The 17,790-nt window shown below is 37.9% G+C and overlaps 1 protein-coding gene across 6 annotated transcripts in view; it reads right to left on the reverse strand.

Moving 5' to 3' along the window:
* ACBD5 (acyl-CoA binding domain containing 5) overlaps positions 1–17,790 on the reverse strand; it is a 48,641-nt gene extending 30,851 nt beyond the window's left edge. For 2 of the 6 annotated variants that reach the window (XM_077153248.1, XM_077153242.1), the window contains exons 1-5: positions 17,675–17,730; positions 16,730–16,809; positions 16,375–16,540; positions 12,635–12,755; positions 10,640–10,712 (exon numbers count right to left, since the gene is read on the reverse strand). In XM_077153248.1, coding sequence (XP_077009363.1) covers positions 10,640–10,712; positions 12,635–12,755; positions 16,375–16,540; positions 16,730–16,744 — 375 coding nt within the window. In that variant the 5' untranslated portion in view covers positions 16,745–16,809; positions 17,675–17,730. Of the gene's footprint in view, positions 1–10,639; positions 10,713–12,634; positions 12,756–16,374; positions 16,565–16,729; positions 16,810–17,674 lie in introns of those variants that run through there. The other 4 variants (XM_077153251.1, XM_077153259.1, XM_077153249.1 and 1 more) reach the window with 4 other exon arrangements.

Below are 17,790 nucleotides of genomic sequence, written 5' to 3' on the forward strand. Positions count from 1 at the left end.
CGGTGCTCCATCCGCCATCTTATCCTTTCCTTTCTCCTCCTACTCCAGCGGCTCTCCAACCACCACCATGCCCTCTTCCGCCTTCACCGGCTCCTCCGCCACCGCCCTCGACAGCCTTGCCACCCTCACCTTTCCTCCTCCAGAACAGCTACTAGGGGAGTAGAAACGATAAAGAACAGCTACCAGAGCCACAACAGAGATCAAAAAGACAGCGTACCCCACCCTGGAACGGCTGACTGTCTGGGAGAACCAGCTCCGGTGAGATTGCCAAGGGGCGCGGGCTTTCCCGAGCGGGGCGGGAAGCGACCAGAGTACCTCCCTTCCTCCTTCCCGGGCCAGCTGGCAGAATTGGGCAGGCGGCCCCCTCAAGCCGCGGCGGCTGGCGCCCCCACCACGCGAGGCCCCCCGAACCAACTGAGAGAATTGGATCGGAAATCCCCAGACCGTGGCGAACGGTGATCGGGGGGGTCCCTTCCAAACACGTGACTCCCCAGTCCGGCTGAGAAGAGTGCACTCTCCCGGGCTGCGGCGGCTGGTGCCCGCCCGCCACGCTTGGTACCCCGGGCCGACTAGGAAATTTGGACAGGGGCTCTCCCGGGCTGCAGCGGCCGGCGACCCTCCCCGCGTTCGGACCCCCGGGCCGGCTGACACTCTTCCAAGCCACTTCGGCTGGCGAACCTCCCCCACGGCGAGAGTTTATCAAAGTTAAAGGACCCACAGCACTTTTACTGGTGGGTCCCGCAGACAAACGTGTGCCACGAGCACCACCTACTGGGCAGGATAAGAAAAACAGAACCCAGAGATTTCACAGAAAAATCTTTCAACCTGTTGGGTCCAACACCCAGGGAAATCTGACTAAATGCCCAGATGCCAGCAGAAACTAACGGATCACGCTCAGAAAATTGAAAATATGGCCCAGTCAAAGGAACAAACCAATAGTTCAAATGAGATACAGGAGCTGAAACAACTAATGCTGAATATACGAACAGAAATGGAAAACCTCTTCAAAAACGAAACCGATAAATTGAGGGAGGACATGAAGAAGACATGGGCTGAACAAAAAGAAGAAATAGAAAAACTGAAATAACAAATCACAGAGCTTATGGAAGTGAAGGATAAAGTAGAAAAGACGGAAAAAACAATGGACACCTACAATGATAGATTTAAAGAGACAGAAGATAGAATTAGTGATTTGGAGGATGGAACATCTGAATTCCAAAAAGAAACAGAAACTATAGGGAAAAGAATGGAAAAATTTGAACAGGGTAGCAGGGAACTCAAGGACAATATGAACCGCACAAATATACGTCTTGTGGGTGTCCCAGAAGGAGAAGAGAAGGGAAAAGGAGGAGAAAAACTAATGGAAGAAATTATCACTGAAAATTTCCCAACTCTTATGAAAGACCTAAAATTACAGATCCAAGAAGTGTGCAGCACATCCCAAAGAGAATAGACCCAAATAGGCGTTCTCCAAGACATTTACTAGTTAGAATGTCAGAGGTCAAAGAGAAAGAGAGGATCTTGAAAGCAGCAAGAGAAAAACAATCCATCACATACAAGGGAAACCCAATAAGACTATGTGCAGATTTCTCAGCAGAAACCATGGAGGTGAGAAGACAGTGGGATGATATATTTAAACTACTAAAAGAGAAAAACTGCCAACCAAGACTCCTATATCCAGCAAAATTGTTCTTCAAAAATGAGGGAGAAATTAAAACATTCTCAGACAAAAAGTCACTGAGAGAATTTGTGACCAAGAGACCAGCTCTGCAAGAAATACTAAAGGGAGCACTAGAGTCAGAACCGAAAAGACAGAAGAGAGAGGTATGGAGAAGAGTGTAGAAAGAAGGAAAGTCAGATATGATATATATAATACAAAAGGCAAAATGGTAGAGGAAAATATTATCCAAACAGTAATAACACTAAATGTTAATGGACTGAATTCCCCAATCAAAAGACATAGACTGGCAGAATGGATTAAAAAACAGGATCCTTCTATATGCTGTCTACAGGAAACACATCTTAGACCCAAAGATAAACATAGGTTGAAAGTGAAAGGTTGGGAAAAGATATTTCATGCAAATAACAACCAGAAAAGAGCAGGAGTGGCTATACTAATATCCAACAAATTAGACTTCAAATGTAAAACAGTTAAAAGAGACAAAGAAGGACACTATCTACTAATAAAAGGAACAATTAAACAAGAAGACATAACAATCGTAAATATTTACGCACCGAACCAGAATGCCCCAAAATATGTGAGGAATACACTGCAAACACTGAAAAGGGAAATAGACACATATACCCTAATAGTTGGAGACTTCAATTCCCCACTCTCATCAATGGACAGAACATCTAGACAGAGGATCAATAAAGAAATAGAGAATCTGAATATTACTATAAATGAGCTAGACTTAACAGACATTTATAGGACATTACATTCCACAACAGCACGATACACCTTTTTCTCAAGTGCTCATGGATCATTCTCAAAGACAGACCATATGCTGGGTCACAAAGCAAGTCTTAACAAATTTAAACAGATTGAAATCATACACAACACTTTCTCGGATCATAAAGGAATGAAGTTGGAAATCAATAATAGGCGGAGTGCCAGAAAATTCACAAATACCTGGAGGCTCAACAACACACTCTTAAACAACGAGTGGGTCAAAGAAGAAATTGCAAGAGAAATTAGTAAATACCTCGAGGCAAATGAAAATGAAAATACAACATATCAAAACTTATGGGACACAGCAAAGGCAGTGCTAAGAGGGAAATTTATTGCCCTAAATGCCTATATCAGAAAAGAAGAAAAGGCAAAAATGCAGGAATTAACTGTCCACTTGGAAGAACTGGAGAAAGAACAGCAAACTAATCCCAAAGCAAGCAAAAGGAAAGAAATAACAAAGATTAGAGCACAAATAAATGAAATTGAAAACATGAAAACAATAGAGAAAATAAGACCAGAAGTTGGTTCTATGAGAAAATCAATAAGATTGATGGGCCCTTAGCAAGATTGACAAAAAGAAGAAGAGAGAGGATGCAAATAAATAGGATCAGAAATGGAAGAGGAGACATAACTACTGACCTCACAGAAATAAAGGAGGTAATAACAGGATACTATGAACAACTTTACGCTAATAAATACAACAATTTAGAGGAAATGGATGGGTTCCTGGAAAGACATGAACAACCAACTTTGACTCAAGAAGACATAGATGACCTCAACAAACCAATCACAAGTAAAGAAATTGAATCAGTCATTCAAAAGCTTCCTAAAAAGAAAAGTCCAGGACCAGAGGGCTTCACATGTGAATTCTATCAAACATTCCAGAAAGAATTAGTACCAACTCTCCTCAAACTCTTCAAAAAAATCGAAGTGGAGGGAAAACTACCTAATTCATTCTATGAAGCCAACATCACCCTCATACCAAATCCAGACAAAGATATTACAAAAAAAGAAAACTACAGACCAATCTCTCTAATGAATATAGATGCAAAAATCCTCAATAAAATTCTAGCAAATCGTATCCAACAACACATTAAAAGAATTATACATCATGACCAAGTAGGATTCATCCCAGGTATGCAAGGATGGTTCAACATAAGAAAATCAATTAATGTAATACACCATATCAACAAATCAAAGCAGAAAAATCACATGATCATCTCAATTGATGCAGAGAAGGCATTTGACAAGATTCAACATCCTTTCCTGTTGAAAACATTTCAAAAGATAGGAATACAAGGGAACTTCCTTAAAATGATAGAGGGAATATATGAAAAACCCACAGCTAATATCATCCTCAATGGGGAAAAATTGAAAACTTTTCCCCTAAGATCAGGAACAAGACAAGGATGTCCACTATCACCACTTATTCAACATTGTGTTGGAGGTTCTAGCCAGAGCAATTAGACAAGAAAAAGAAATACAAGGCATCAAAATTGGAAAGGAAGAAGTAAAACTATCACTGTTTGCAGACGATATGATACTATACGTCGAAAACCCAGAAAAATCCACAACAAAACTACTAGAGCTAATAAACGAGTACAGCAAAGTAGCAGGTTACAAGATCAACATCCAAAAATCTGTAGCATTTCTATACACTAGTAATGAACAAGCTGAGGGGGAAATCAAGAAACGAATCCCATTTACAATTGCAACTAAAAGAATAAAATACCTAGGAATAAATTTAACTAAAGAGACAAAAGACCTATACAAAGAAAACTATAAGAAACTGTTAAAAGAAATCACAGAAGACTTAAATAGATGGAAGGGCATACCGTGTTCATGGATTGGAAGACTAAATATAGTTAAGATGTCAATCCTACCTAAATTGATTTACAGATTCAATGCAATACCACTCAAAATCCCAACAACTTATTTTTCAGAAATAGAAAAACCAATAAGCAAATTTATCTGGAAGGGCAGGGTGCCCTGAATTGCTAATAACATCTTGAGGGAAAAAAACGAAGCTGGAGGTCTCGCGCTGCCTGACTTTAAGGCATATTATGAAGCCACAGTTGTCAAAACAGCATGGTATTGGCGTAAAGATAGATATATCGACCAATGGAATAGAATAGAGTGCTCAGATATAGACCCTCTCATGTATGAATATTTGATCTTCGATAAGGCAGTCAAGCCAACTCACCTGGGACAGAACAGTCTCTTCAATAAATGGTGCCTAGAGAACTGGATATCCATATGCAAAAGAATGAAAGAAGACCCGTATCTCACACCCTATACAAAAGTTAACTCAAAATGGATCAAAGATCTAAACATTAGGTCTAAGACCATAAAACAGTTAGAGGAAAATGTAGGGAGATATCTTATGAAACTTACAATTGGAGGCGGTTTTATGGACCTTAAACCTAAAGCAAGAGCACTGAAGAAGGAAATAAATAAATGGGAGCTCCTCAAAATTAAACACTTTCGTGCATCAAAGAACTTCATCAAGAAAGTAGAAAGACAGCCTACACAATGGGAGACAATATTTGGAAATGACATATCAGATAAAGGTCTAGTATCCAGAATTTATAAAGAGATTGTTCAACTCAACAACAAAAAGACAGCCAACCCAATTACAAAATGGGAAAAAGACTTGAACAGATACCTACCAGAAGAGAAAATACAAATGGCCAAAAGGCACATGAAGAGATGCTCAATGTCCCTGGCCATTAGAGAAATGCAAATCAAAACCACAATGAGATATCATCTCACACCCACCAGAATGGCCATTATCAACAAAACAGAAAATGACAAGTGCTGGAGAGGATGCGGAGAAAGAGGCACACTTATCCACTATTGGTGGGAATGTCAAATGGTACAACCACTGTGGAAGGCAGTTTGGTGGTTCCTCAAAAAGCTGAATATAGAATTGCCATACGACCCAGCAATACCATTACTGGGTATCTACTCAAAGGACTTAAGGGCAAAAACACAAACAGACATTTGCACACCAATGTTTATAGCAGCGTTATTTACAATTGCAAAGAGATGGAAACAGCCCAAATGTCCATCAACAGAAGAGTGGCTAAACAAACTGTGGTATATACATACGATGGAATATTATGCAGCTTTAAGACAGGATAAACTTATAAAGCATGTAATAACATGGATGGACCTAGAGAACATTATGCTGAGTGAGTCTAGCCAAAAACTAAAGGACAAATACTGTATGGTCCCACTGATGTGAACCAACATTCTAGAATAAACTTGGAATATGTCATTGGTAACAGAGTCCAGCAGGAGTTAGAAACAGGGTAAGATAATGGGTAATTGAAGCTGAAGGGATACAGACTGTGCAACAGGACTAGATACAAAAACTCAAAAATGGACAGCATAATAATACCTAATTGTAAAGTAATCATGTTAAAACACTGAATGAAGCTGCATCTGAGCTATAGGTTTTTTTTTTTTACTATTATTATTACTTTTATTTCTTTTCTCTATATTAACATTCTATATCTTTTTCTGTTGTGTTGCTAGTTCTTCTAAACCGATGCAAATGTACTAAGAAACGATGATCATGCATCTATGTGATGATGTTAACAATTACTGATTGCATATGTAGAATGGTATGATTTCTAAACGTTAGGTTAATTTCTTTTTTTCCGTTAATTAATTAAAAAAAGACACAAAATACTAAAAAGAGTAAGTTAGTTCTACATATGTTAAGTGGAAAAATAACTACGATTTTTTTTTAACAGGAAAAAAGCTAGCTGTCACAGAGTCTGTTCAGTATGATGCCATTAGTGGATTTCTTTTTTATATATCTTTATATATATATTCTTCTTTTTTAATATACCCTATTAGGTATATGTGTGCATACATATACACTCATTTATGTTCATGTACATTTTCATATATACATAAATGTTTGCATATGCAAAATAATTTTCTGAAAGAATCTATAAAACAATTAAAATGATCACTAAGTAATGAAAATGAAGGGAAGGGGAAGACTCATTTAATTTGCATTTTAAACTTCTTTTAATGTCTTTTTTTTTTTTACATTTGCAGATACCACTTTTATTGTGAAAATGAACACTTTAATTTTTTTTTTTAATTTTTAGGTAACCCAAACCCTACATCCTTCTCACGGATGTTTTCAGCTGACAGAAGCAGTTTTAAAGTGGTTATTCATATCTTTAAAACTAAGTAGAACAATTTTTAAAAGATCGTTTCAGAAGGAGGAAGGGAACTCATCAAAAAGTGTATGACTGAGCATGTTTAAGAATGGAATTTCCCTATAAATCTACCGAAGAAACTAAAGGCAAGAAAAATGACTTAACCAAGGTCACACAGCTAATTTCAGCCTAGGTCTCTGAGCTCAGTTCTCTTGAGTCATACTTCGTATTTCCATATTCTGGCCACTACTCCACATTGCCTCTTAAACACGGAGAGACCTACTCTGAACACACTTTCTAAACAGCAACCCCTGTTCTTTAGTCACTCTCCCTGCCACAATAGAATGTAAGCTCCATGAAGAAGGGCCTTCTGTATAGGTCATGGTTTTATTTCCAGGACCTAGAACATAGGTTTATAATTGGCAATCTAGTTTAGATCTCTAAAATTTCTGGTCAAACACGCTTTTGTTTCTAAACCAGAAACAGAACATATCATGCAGTCTGGGGTAATCAGCAACCCTGATATGATTTTTTTTTTCTTTTTTGCATGGGCAGGCACTGGGAATCGAACCTGGGTCTCCAGCATGGCAGGAGGGAATTCTGCCAGTGAGCCACGGTCATGCTGCCCACCCTGATATGATTTTGAACTCAAATATATCAATCAACACAAGCACCATGGGGGGCAGGGGCAAGTTGAAAGAGGTTATTCAGATTGAACTACGTTAATAACTGGTTTTAGTGATTACAATATAATGTTTACAGCTAATAAATTATCTATTTGCTGCTCCTATCAGTGGATAGGAGTGAAAGAAATGCTTTAATCATAGAAATCATAAAAATTTTTTTCCTAAAAGAAATCCTTGTTGGTATAATACTGGAGCCATTTTTTGTTGGGAGCATTTTTATAGCTAATTATAGACATTTGATTTGAAATGTATTTGGTTTACAATGATATTTCTGAGAATAAGATTTAAACCAAAAAATTGAAGCCTTAGGGTAATGTTTACTTTGACATGACCGAAGTCACAGCTAATAAGCGGCAAAGATATAATTCAAACCTAAGTCAGCACACTGCAACAATATGAAGATTTGATTTAGCAGAATCTGGTAGGCTAATCACTTATCCCATCCTGACCCCCATTCAATCCTTCCTTTGATCCTCCTCCAAACCAGATCTCTTTCAGTTACCTCTCAATTAAAACTTATAAAAGCAATGTCGTTCTCAAATTGTCGTTTAAGTAGAGTCACTTGGTTTACTGTTTGGATTTCTTACATCCTATAATGTTAGAGAGGGAACTGTGGATTTGAAATGTCAGAACAACTAACTAAATGGAGGATGTACTGGCACAAAATGAACATAAACAGAGTACTATAGTTCATCAAGAGTGTAAAGTTTCAGTTGTCAATATACTTAAGACACAGCAAGACCAAGAAAAGGAGCATCCAAAGCAAAATAATGTTTCTGTGTTTATCCAGCACTTTTCCAGGGTGAGAGACATATTACTGAATGATAAAAAATACACTAATACCACTGAGAATGCCAGTGTGGCATAGGGTCTTTAGGAGACCCTGTGCTGGTTTGAAAGGAAGTATACCCCCTAAGAAAAGCCATGTTTTAATATAAATCCCATTTCATAAAGGTAGAATAATCTCTATTCAATACTGTATGTTTGAAACCGGAATGAGATTATCTCCCTGGATGATGTGATTTAGTCAAGAGTGGTTGTTAAACTGGATTAAGGGATGACATGTCTCCACCCATTTGAGTGGGTCTTGATTAGTTTCTGAAGTCCTACAAAAGGAGAAGGAGAGATTCGGAGAGAGCAGAGAATGCTGCAGCACCACGAAGCAAAGAGTCCATCAGCCAGCGACCTTTGGAGATGAAGAAGGAAAACGCCTCCCGGGGAGCTTCATGAAACAGGAAGCCAGGAGAGAAAGCTAGCAGATGATGCTGTATTTGCCATGTGCCCTTCCAGCTGAGAGAGGAGCCCTGACCGTGTTCACCATGTGCCTTTCCAGATGAGAGAGAAACCCTGAACTTCATCGGCCTTCTTGAACCAAGGTATCTTTCCCTGGATGCCTTTGATTGGACATTACTATGGACTTGTTGTAATGGGGACATTTTCTCGGCCTTAGAACCGTAAACTAGCAACTCATTAAATCACCCCTTTTAAAAGCCATTCCGTTTCTGGTATATTGCATTCTGGCAGCTAGCAAACTAGAACAGACCCTTTTCCAATCCTCCCTCTAGTACAGTGATTATTCCATACTCTCAGAAAGCCTGAAATAATCTGTCTGGGGTCATCCTGAGGTATGTTTTTAGTTGTTTGTTTGTTTTTACAAAATCCTCTAGTGATTCTAATATGCAGCCAGGGTTGAGTACACTGGTCTCACTTTAAATTCAACAGACATAATGCAAATTATTCAAGTACTGGCTGAATACAACAGAAATCTCTTTAAGCTAGCCTCCCAAATCCATACTGAAAATAGAATTTTGCATTCTTCTCTGATTGTGAATCAAAATCAACTTCATTTAAAGAAGCATGGATTTTTTTTTCACCCCAAACCATACAAGTCATTCTAAAGTCAAAGCTAAAACTCTATTAAATTACTTTAAAATAACTTTTTAAACTTTTTTAAATTGTATAATATATAACATATAGTCAAGGCAAAGTAAAAAGAAAGCAGTGGTTTTCAAAGCCCGTTTCAAAAAGCAGTTATAGGACAGATCCCAGAGTTTGTCATGGGTTACCATACTGTCCTCTCAGATTTTTCCTTCTAGCTGCTCCAGAATATAGAAGGTATTAACATGTTTTTATCATCACAATCAACTTTTTTTTTCTTTTTTTGTGACAAATAACATATATACAAAGAAGCAATGAATTTCAAAGCACAGCAAAACAATTAACTGAAGAACAGATTTCAGAGTTTGGTATGGGTTCCAATTCCACAATTTTGGGTTTTTACTTCTGGCTGCTCTAAAATACTGGAGACTAAAAGAAATATCAATTTAATGATTCAGCAATCACAGTCACATTCTTTTGTTAAACCCTACCTTCTCTCTGTAACCCCACCATCACCTTTGATCTTTCTATCCCAGTCTTAACAGAATCTTTGATTCCAGTAACTTTTTTAAGTGACATTTTACTGGACAATTTACAAACCATGAAAAGCAATTTCTGGTAAAACATTATCCATTATAAAATATGAATTAAGAGGATTACTTAAATCCTTGAATACGAAGGTACAGAACGAGACTTATCCTATAAAGAATAATACTAAAAAGCAACTAACTGCTCGGTGATTTGTAAAGTAAATTTAAGAACATAATTTAATGACAGCTTCAGCAAATGCTATTAGAAAAAGTTCCAAATTCAGTAAACAAATTTTTGGGATAGGTATTCTCATAAATGTTCATTCAGAAACGTGCAATTTTATTCACCAATGTTCATAAGCTAAATTCTGAAAATAAGAAAGAAATCAAATTTTGATCTATAGAAATCTTAATACTTAATATTTACCTCTAAAGTCTACTATAAGCTTTGCTATATATATATAATATGAAATGAAATTTTTAAAGTCTGATGAAAACAGTTAATATAATCTTTCAATTAGAGAAGTAGGTATAGAAATCTACAGACACAGAGGAAGTTTTGAAGACAGCTAAAAGGCAGCAGTATAGTTTAAATATCTTTGGAAAAAATAGTAGAATATACATTATTTCATCCCAGTCCCATTTTAAACTGTGGCTACATCATTAATTAATAAAATTGGAAAATAAAAATGGGTAAATTTTATTTAATGTGTCAATTCAGCTTTACATTATAGAACTGTGTCCCCAAAACTATAATGATGTTTAAGGTAAAGAAAAAAAAGGAATAGTTAATAAGCCAAAGAGGATTTAGATTATCTTTCTTTACCAGTTTCTGAAAGGCTCGTTTGTGATTGTGTTATTGGTATAACAGACATGAATAACAAGAATTTTACTGTGAATGACTTTTCCTACCTTTTTCATTTCTTCAACATACGCAATCATGGCTTCCTCTTTGGTCATGTCACCCAATGAACTCCAAGCATCCCTAGAAATGAAAATATCCAAATAATGACATCTGATTTTTAACTGCTTAGAAGATAATTTATAGTTGACACTACAGAGTAATTCATTTAAAGCAGGCTCTACCTAAACCATGTTCTTTTTCTCTTTAAATGCAACATTCTAGAGAAAATATCAAACCAAATAAACTGATAAATTTAAAAAATTGTATTTAAAATCAGTAAGTATATAACCCATCTATTTATTAATAGATTCAGAGTCTATACACATACAGAAACTATTGACTATCTGAGCTGTGGCAGTCATTCTTAAATGAACAGAACTTTTAGTTAAAAGTTTCCATTAATTTGTGCAGACTACAGTGGCTCAGCAGGCAGAGTTCTTGCCTGTCATGCCGGAGACCCAGTTCGATTTCCAATGCCAGCCCATGCCAAAAAAAAAAAAAATTCCATTAATTTAAATAAAAGCCTACACTAGAAATAAAAATCAACTTTTCTTAATTTTTATAATTATATATATAACACAAAAAATTTCCCATTTTAACCATTTCAAGTGTACAATTCAGTGATGCTAATCACATTTATAATCTTGTGCTACCATCACCACCATCAATTACCAAAACCTCAAACAGAAACTTTGCACTCATTAAGCAATAACTCTCTCTTCTCCCCAAGCCCTGGCTCCTGGTAACTTCTACTATATTTTCTGTCTCTATAAATTTGTTTATACTAGATATATCATATAAGTGGAATCATACAAGATTTGCTCATTTGTATCTGGCTTATTTCACTAAGCATAATGTTTTCAAGGTTCAACCAGATAATCTATGTTAGAGCTGCATTCCTTTTTAGAGTTGAGTAATATTCCATTATATGTCTATGCTGCATATTGTTTATCCATTCATCTATTGATGGGCACTAGGATTGTTTCCACCTTTTGGCTATTGTGGATAATGCTGCTACGGACAATGGTATACAAGTGAAAATGGTTTCTTCAAAACAAAAGATAATGAGACTAGACTAGTCCTCTGTATTTTTTGCCTAACATGATAATCTCTCTTTTCACACATTTTTTTCCAGAACAGTTTAATTCCATCAAACATCAATTTGGAGGGAAAAAGGCAAAGTAAATAAAAATTTAAGTAAATAAATTTTCTTAAAACAAAACAGATTAAATAATACACAACTGCTATTTTATTTAGCCTGTTATTCTAAAGACTATTCATAATGATCTTACAAGAAAATACAGTACTAAGAAATCTTCATACAAGATGATGGCACTTCCAATTCAGACTGTTAGACATCCGAACAGTCTTCAGTAGTATATAAGAATGTCAAATTGAAAAATTGGCAGAGATATCTTTCAATGTTTTATCATTCTTTTCAGCATATGAAAAGTCAATTAATTTTTCTATCCAGATACAGTGAGTCAGGAGCGAGGGCTTAGATAAACAGCTCAGCAGACTAAGTGAGCATGCTCCTAATTTACCTTAAAAGCTCAAAGCACACAATTATCATTTGACAAGGAAAAGTTATTATTTTTCTTGGCAGATGAAAGAGACAGGAGAGTTGCTTGTTTAATTAAGTTTGTAGGCTGTTCTTGGCATTCAAACAAAAACAAAAACCAACCAACCAGGTGGGCAATAGTGGCTCAGTGGCAGCGTTCTCGCCTGCCATGCTGGAGACCCCGGTTTGGTTCCCGGTGCCTACGCATTTAAAAAAAAAAAAAAATTAACTGAAAATGTTTCTTATCTTCTTATCGCTGTCATCTCTTTCCCAAGATTTTCCTATTTGTGTGAAATTGTGTTAAGAGCACCTGGCAGATAAAACCATACCCAGTACACAGAACACTTAATATATGGAATAACATACAATCACATAAATAATAACCGTATGATGTTTAGTCACTAAAATGAACATTCTTTCATAGTTCTCTACATAAAATTACCATTTATATCTTCCAATAGGATCCCAGAATCCAGGTCTTGATATTTTACATGGTCCTTCAGTTGCCTGTTTATAGAAGCTATAGAACTTGAGCATCATTTCATTTGTTGGCTGGAATGAGCCTATTGGAAACATACATTAAATACAGATCTAATGTTATAAATTAGCTTAGGTACATTAACAGTGATTTTATATTTCACTAATTAGTACAGACAATTTATTTCTAGCTTACAGAAACAAAATTTATGGCTGTTGGTTGCCTTGTTCCTTTGACTTTGAAAAGCTCTATAAGATTTTAAACATTAATAATTATGTCAAACACAGTTCAAGAAATAGAGTATATGAACAAATAGGCTTTAAGCTTAACCAAAGTAACTGGCAAAGGTCATTTAAAAACAAATATATTAATATATAGGATAATTGTATTATGCAACAAAAATAGAGCATTTGTATTTCAAAGCTTAAGACAAACCAAAACTTGCTAGCATAAATGAAAAAGTTAAATGAATACTATGGTTAATAAAATTGTATCAGAAAGAAGAAAAAATTCATCTTCTCTTAGCCAAATCTCAATTTCTCATTGGATAAGTAACTTTACCTAAAGCCAATAAATATGTAACATGGTAAAAAAAGAATTAATCTAATATAAAAAAATAGATTTCATTTCCTAGTTCTGTAATTTTGGACATATCAATTTCTTTGAAAATCAGTCTTCATATGTTTCTAGCATATCTATAACTCTTTTATGTTTAAAATTTAAAACTGTTGAGTGCTACAAATTATAATACACTCAATAAGGTAAAAAGTTGGACTGTAAATGTTATATAATAAACAAATAATTGTGATACACAGAGACTCATTTTTACAGCCCTTGACATTATATTGTAGAACACTATAAATAATGGCATGAAACCATTTTCATGATCTATTATAAAGTGGGAAAAAAAGTTTAAAAACAATATATAAGGTATGATGCATTTTTGCAAAATAAGTATTTGCGTAAAGAAAAAGTAGGCTATAAGAGCATACATCAAAATGTTATAGGACTGCCATGCCTGAGACTCCGGTTCAATTTCCAGTGCCTGCCCATGCTTAAAAAAAAAAAAAATGTTATAGGACAATATATCTGCATAGTCTACAGATTATTAGTTTTCCTTTTTGTTTATCTTTGTTGTTAAAATTTTAACATAAGTGTTTATTACTTTTATAACAGAAATGATTATAAAAATTAAAACTCCACAAGGATATTTTAAAAACTTTGTAGATTGCCTAATAAACAGATTATATGCAGTAATCAACAACTAGTTGCTGATAAATATTATGGGAATTACAACACACCTGAGCTGAGAGCTAGTATTTCAGGTTTGGCCAAGAGTGAATGACTAATCCCAAAATCACAGTAATATCTACATAATATATGCACATTTAGGAATATCTATTAGATATTCTGTTTAAATGATATAGTCCCTCTTCTATAGCAGAAGGAAAACTAGAGAAACTAAAGTTTAAAAGGCTATTTAAATAACAAATCTAAATTTAAAATATCAAGACATCATACCTTCAGTGAGTGAAACAAAGTTTAAAAGCTTACTGACAATCACTGATTGCATATGTAGAATGGAATGATTTCTAAATGTTGTGTTAGTTAATTTTTTTTTAATAAATAAAAAAAAGTTTACTGGCATTAAAAAAAGTTTATTGACATTGATTGTAAACCATTATGAACTACAAATGTGGAAAGATTTGTCAATAAAAATATTTTTAAATATATAAATGTATTGGCTTACGTACATGATATGTACATTACAAGATATTAAAACAAAAAACTAAGAATGTTTATTTAATATATCCTACCTATAAGGCACTGGATAAAATATGCTCCCATCATCAAGGTACTCACACGTGATATGTTTCATTATCTCTATGTACTTAAGATATTATCTAAGAATTTAAATATCCAAAGGCCAAAAGCATACCAAACATAGATACCATAGATTACAGGATTTATTAGGTCTTAAATAAGGATTAAACAACAACAAGGAACAAAAAAATGACAAACTCTTATGCTTGTAAAACAGTTCTGGGCAGACCACATAATTAAAAATATATAATTTTAAAAATAGTTAATAACTTATTAACATTTCTGCTTCAGCTGATACTAAATCAGTCGCTGGAACAATATCTGAATGAGAATAGTATACTGAATGTTGCCCCAAACGGGCCATTTGGCAGGTTATTAACCCTGCAATGTAAATACAAACCACATTTAGGTATCTTAATAAGGGATATATAATGCCAACAAAGATAATAGACTAGAGATACAAAGTCTAGCTTTTCCAATTTCCAAAAAAACTTTTAAATGTGTGGTTTGGGGAAAAAGGTTAACATACTATATTACTATTCACAAAAAACGCTTGGAATCATGCCTTTCTATGAACCCTCTTAAGCATTTTAAAATTCAATACCTAAATAAGCTCCTAAGTTATTTATTTTCTTTTTGTTCATTCTGTCTTATTTTTCAATTCTCTATATGTTCTCTTTCAATGCTATGGTGGCTATTTTGTTAAAGTGAAAGTGGTTTTGAAGTTACAAGAGGAATATTATTTTGTGTATATCTGTTTTCAAAATATTTTGAATCTGTACTTAGTGAATATTTATTGAACGAACCACGTTGAATAAATATGGATTACTTAGACAAATGATGAGTAAGGAAAAGAAAGGACACGGTATTAAATGCTGTATGAATGCATTCATATTGTATTCAGTTAGTTTTGCAACTCTGGTACAACTCTTGGCAGTTCATAAAAGCATCTTTAAAATACATGTCAGGGCGGTGTGATGGTGACCCAGTGGCAGAATTCTTGTCTGCCATGCTGGAGACCAGGGTTCAATTCTCAGGACCTGGCCACCCAAAAAGAAAAAAAAAAAAAAAAAAAGTCTACTGTGAAAAATAATTCAAATAATACAGAAATATTTGAAGCAAAAACTAAGTCTCCCTACCAAGCCTCTCTACTATCATAGAGCAGGAAAAAAAAAAAAGTGAATAATGGCTGAAAATTTCCCAACCCCTGGTTGCAATCCCCAAACAGTTTAAATAAGAAAACCACAACTGGTTTGCAATAATCAAGTTGCTGAAAACCAAAGATAAAAGAAAAAATCTTCAAAGCAGCCATATATATGACACATTAAATACAAGAGGACAAGTCAAGTGACTTTTTCCAAGTTGAAAAGAAGGCCCAATAGGAGTATAAAAAAACAGAACACTAGGAAAACAGCCAGAAAAAAGACACAGTTAATGTATATATTTACTAAATTAAAGGAAATGGGTTCACTAATGAACACAGTAGTTTTTGTTTGTTTTTTTTCTTTTAAGTCTCCCCTCATAGCAAAAGTTTCAAAAGGCTTAAATTGTAGTTGATGAGTATGCGGCACCATACTCACATATTTGGGGGGGGGGGGGGGCATACCCAAATGCGCAGTCACCAAGTGACAAGACCGTTTATCGTAGACAACAGAAGACTGCTTAGAACCCAGACAGTACCCTCGTCACTGGCTTGAAAGACGAGCAGGAATTAATTCACATTCGACATCTCCCCTTCAATGACATTTCTTTTAAACGCAGGGAAAAAGTGGGTTAAATAAGCAAGACTCGAAGGGGAAAGAGGGTTGAAGGGGCGAGTAAAGTGGGGCCTGGGGCCTCCGGCCTCTGAAGGCTTTTTCGGCGAGGGCCAGGGCACATACCATTTTTCGGCAAACTCTGGATCACCTTCACGGCCGCCTCAAACCTGGTCTGGTGCACAGATGTCGAGTCTGCCATCTCCAGCCGCCAGCGCTGACCCTGGTCCCACGGTCTGTCGGCTGGAATCAGGCAGCAGCAGCACCAGCTTTCCCAGGAGCCTGCATGAAACTGGAACATGGAGCGCAGCCGCGGATCAACATGCCCCAGAGGGAGGAGGCCCGGAGCGGCTGGCCAGGTCCCCCTTTGCCCTGCCCTATCCAGGCCCCACGGGCCCAGGTGGCCCGGATCCTTCCTCCTCCTCCCCGGGGCGTGACCAAGGCCGCGAAGTCCTCCCGCAGAGGCAGAAAAACCACTCACCCGGAGGAAGAACATCTCCAGTAGAACCGGGCCAGTCGGGCCGCCGGCGGTCGCGGAGCCGCGCTCCCACCCGGAGGACCCTGGCGGAGCAGCCACACCCCCCATTCCGGCGGGGTCGACGGGCCGGTCCGCGCCCACCCTTCGGCCCCGCCCCGGAGTCACGGGAGGTCCCACCAGCTGTCGCCGCCCAGCAGGGGAGGGATGGGGGAAAGCTGCCAGGGGGAAGGAGCGTGCGGGGGCGATGGCCCAATCGGCCCGCGGGGCCCCCGACAGCTGGCGCACGGATCAGCTCGGGGCCAAAGGAGGCCGGACTGGACGTCGGGGGCCCAAGAGTCTGCCCCTCAGGAAGTGCGCTGTGCATCCGAACCTCACGTCCTGGGACCTCGGGCAAGTTACTTAGCCTCGAGAGTGCATCCTCCCGCCACCCTGTGGGCAGGTGGTCGGATTAGGGAAGACCGCGGACGCAGGTGCTGAGCGGGCCCGAGGCCTAAGAACAGCCGGACAGCAACCGACGGAGGGCGAGGTGGGGCGAGGTCACCAACTAGCAGAGCGGCCGGGAAGGAGGCCCCTTCCCCCGACCGCCCCTTCCCCCGACCACCCCTTCCTCGAGCCTCAGCCAGGTCTTGCCCAGAGCCAATGCGACGGGGGCAGAGACGAACCAGAACCCTTCCTGTACCGTCAACCCAAGAGAGAGGCTCCGCTTTCTAGCCCAGCCCCCGCGTCCACAGGCGTCGGGCACCGCCCCAGACCCGTCGTGGCGGCACTGACAGGGGTTGGGAGGGCTGGAATTCGGCGGCCCAGCAACCCCGAAGTACACCAGGTTGGGGGAGTCGTTTTTGTCAGTCTGGGATGGGTTGGGGGGAGGGGTGACTAATTCAAATCTAGGCAAGGACGAGGCGCAGGACCACAAGTGACTCTCCCCTTCAACGCGGTGCCGGCATTTACCTGGGTATTGCCCAGCAAGGCCTGTCCGGTACTGGCCCCGACGCCCTCCCGTCGGCCTGCCCCGCGGGCTTCTGGGACTTGTAGTTCCCCCCGTGGCGCGTCCGTGCGGCGGCGGA

This window comes from Tamandua tetradactyla, chromosome 1 (assembly GCF_023851605.1).
Source record: "Tamandua tetradactyla isolate mTamTet1 chromosome 1, mTamTet1.pri, whole genome shotgun sequence".
Taxonomy (NCBI): domain Eukaryota; kingdom Metazoa; phylum Chordata; class Mammalia; order Pilosa; family Myrmecophagidae; genus Tamandua; species Tamandua tetradactyla.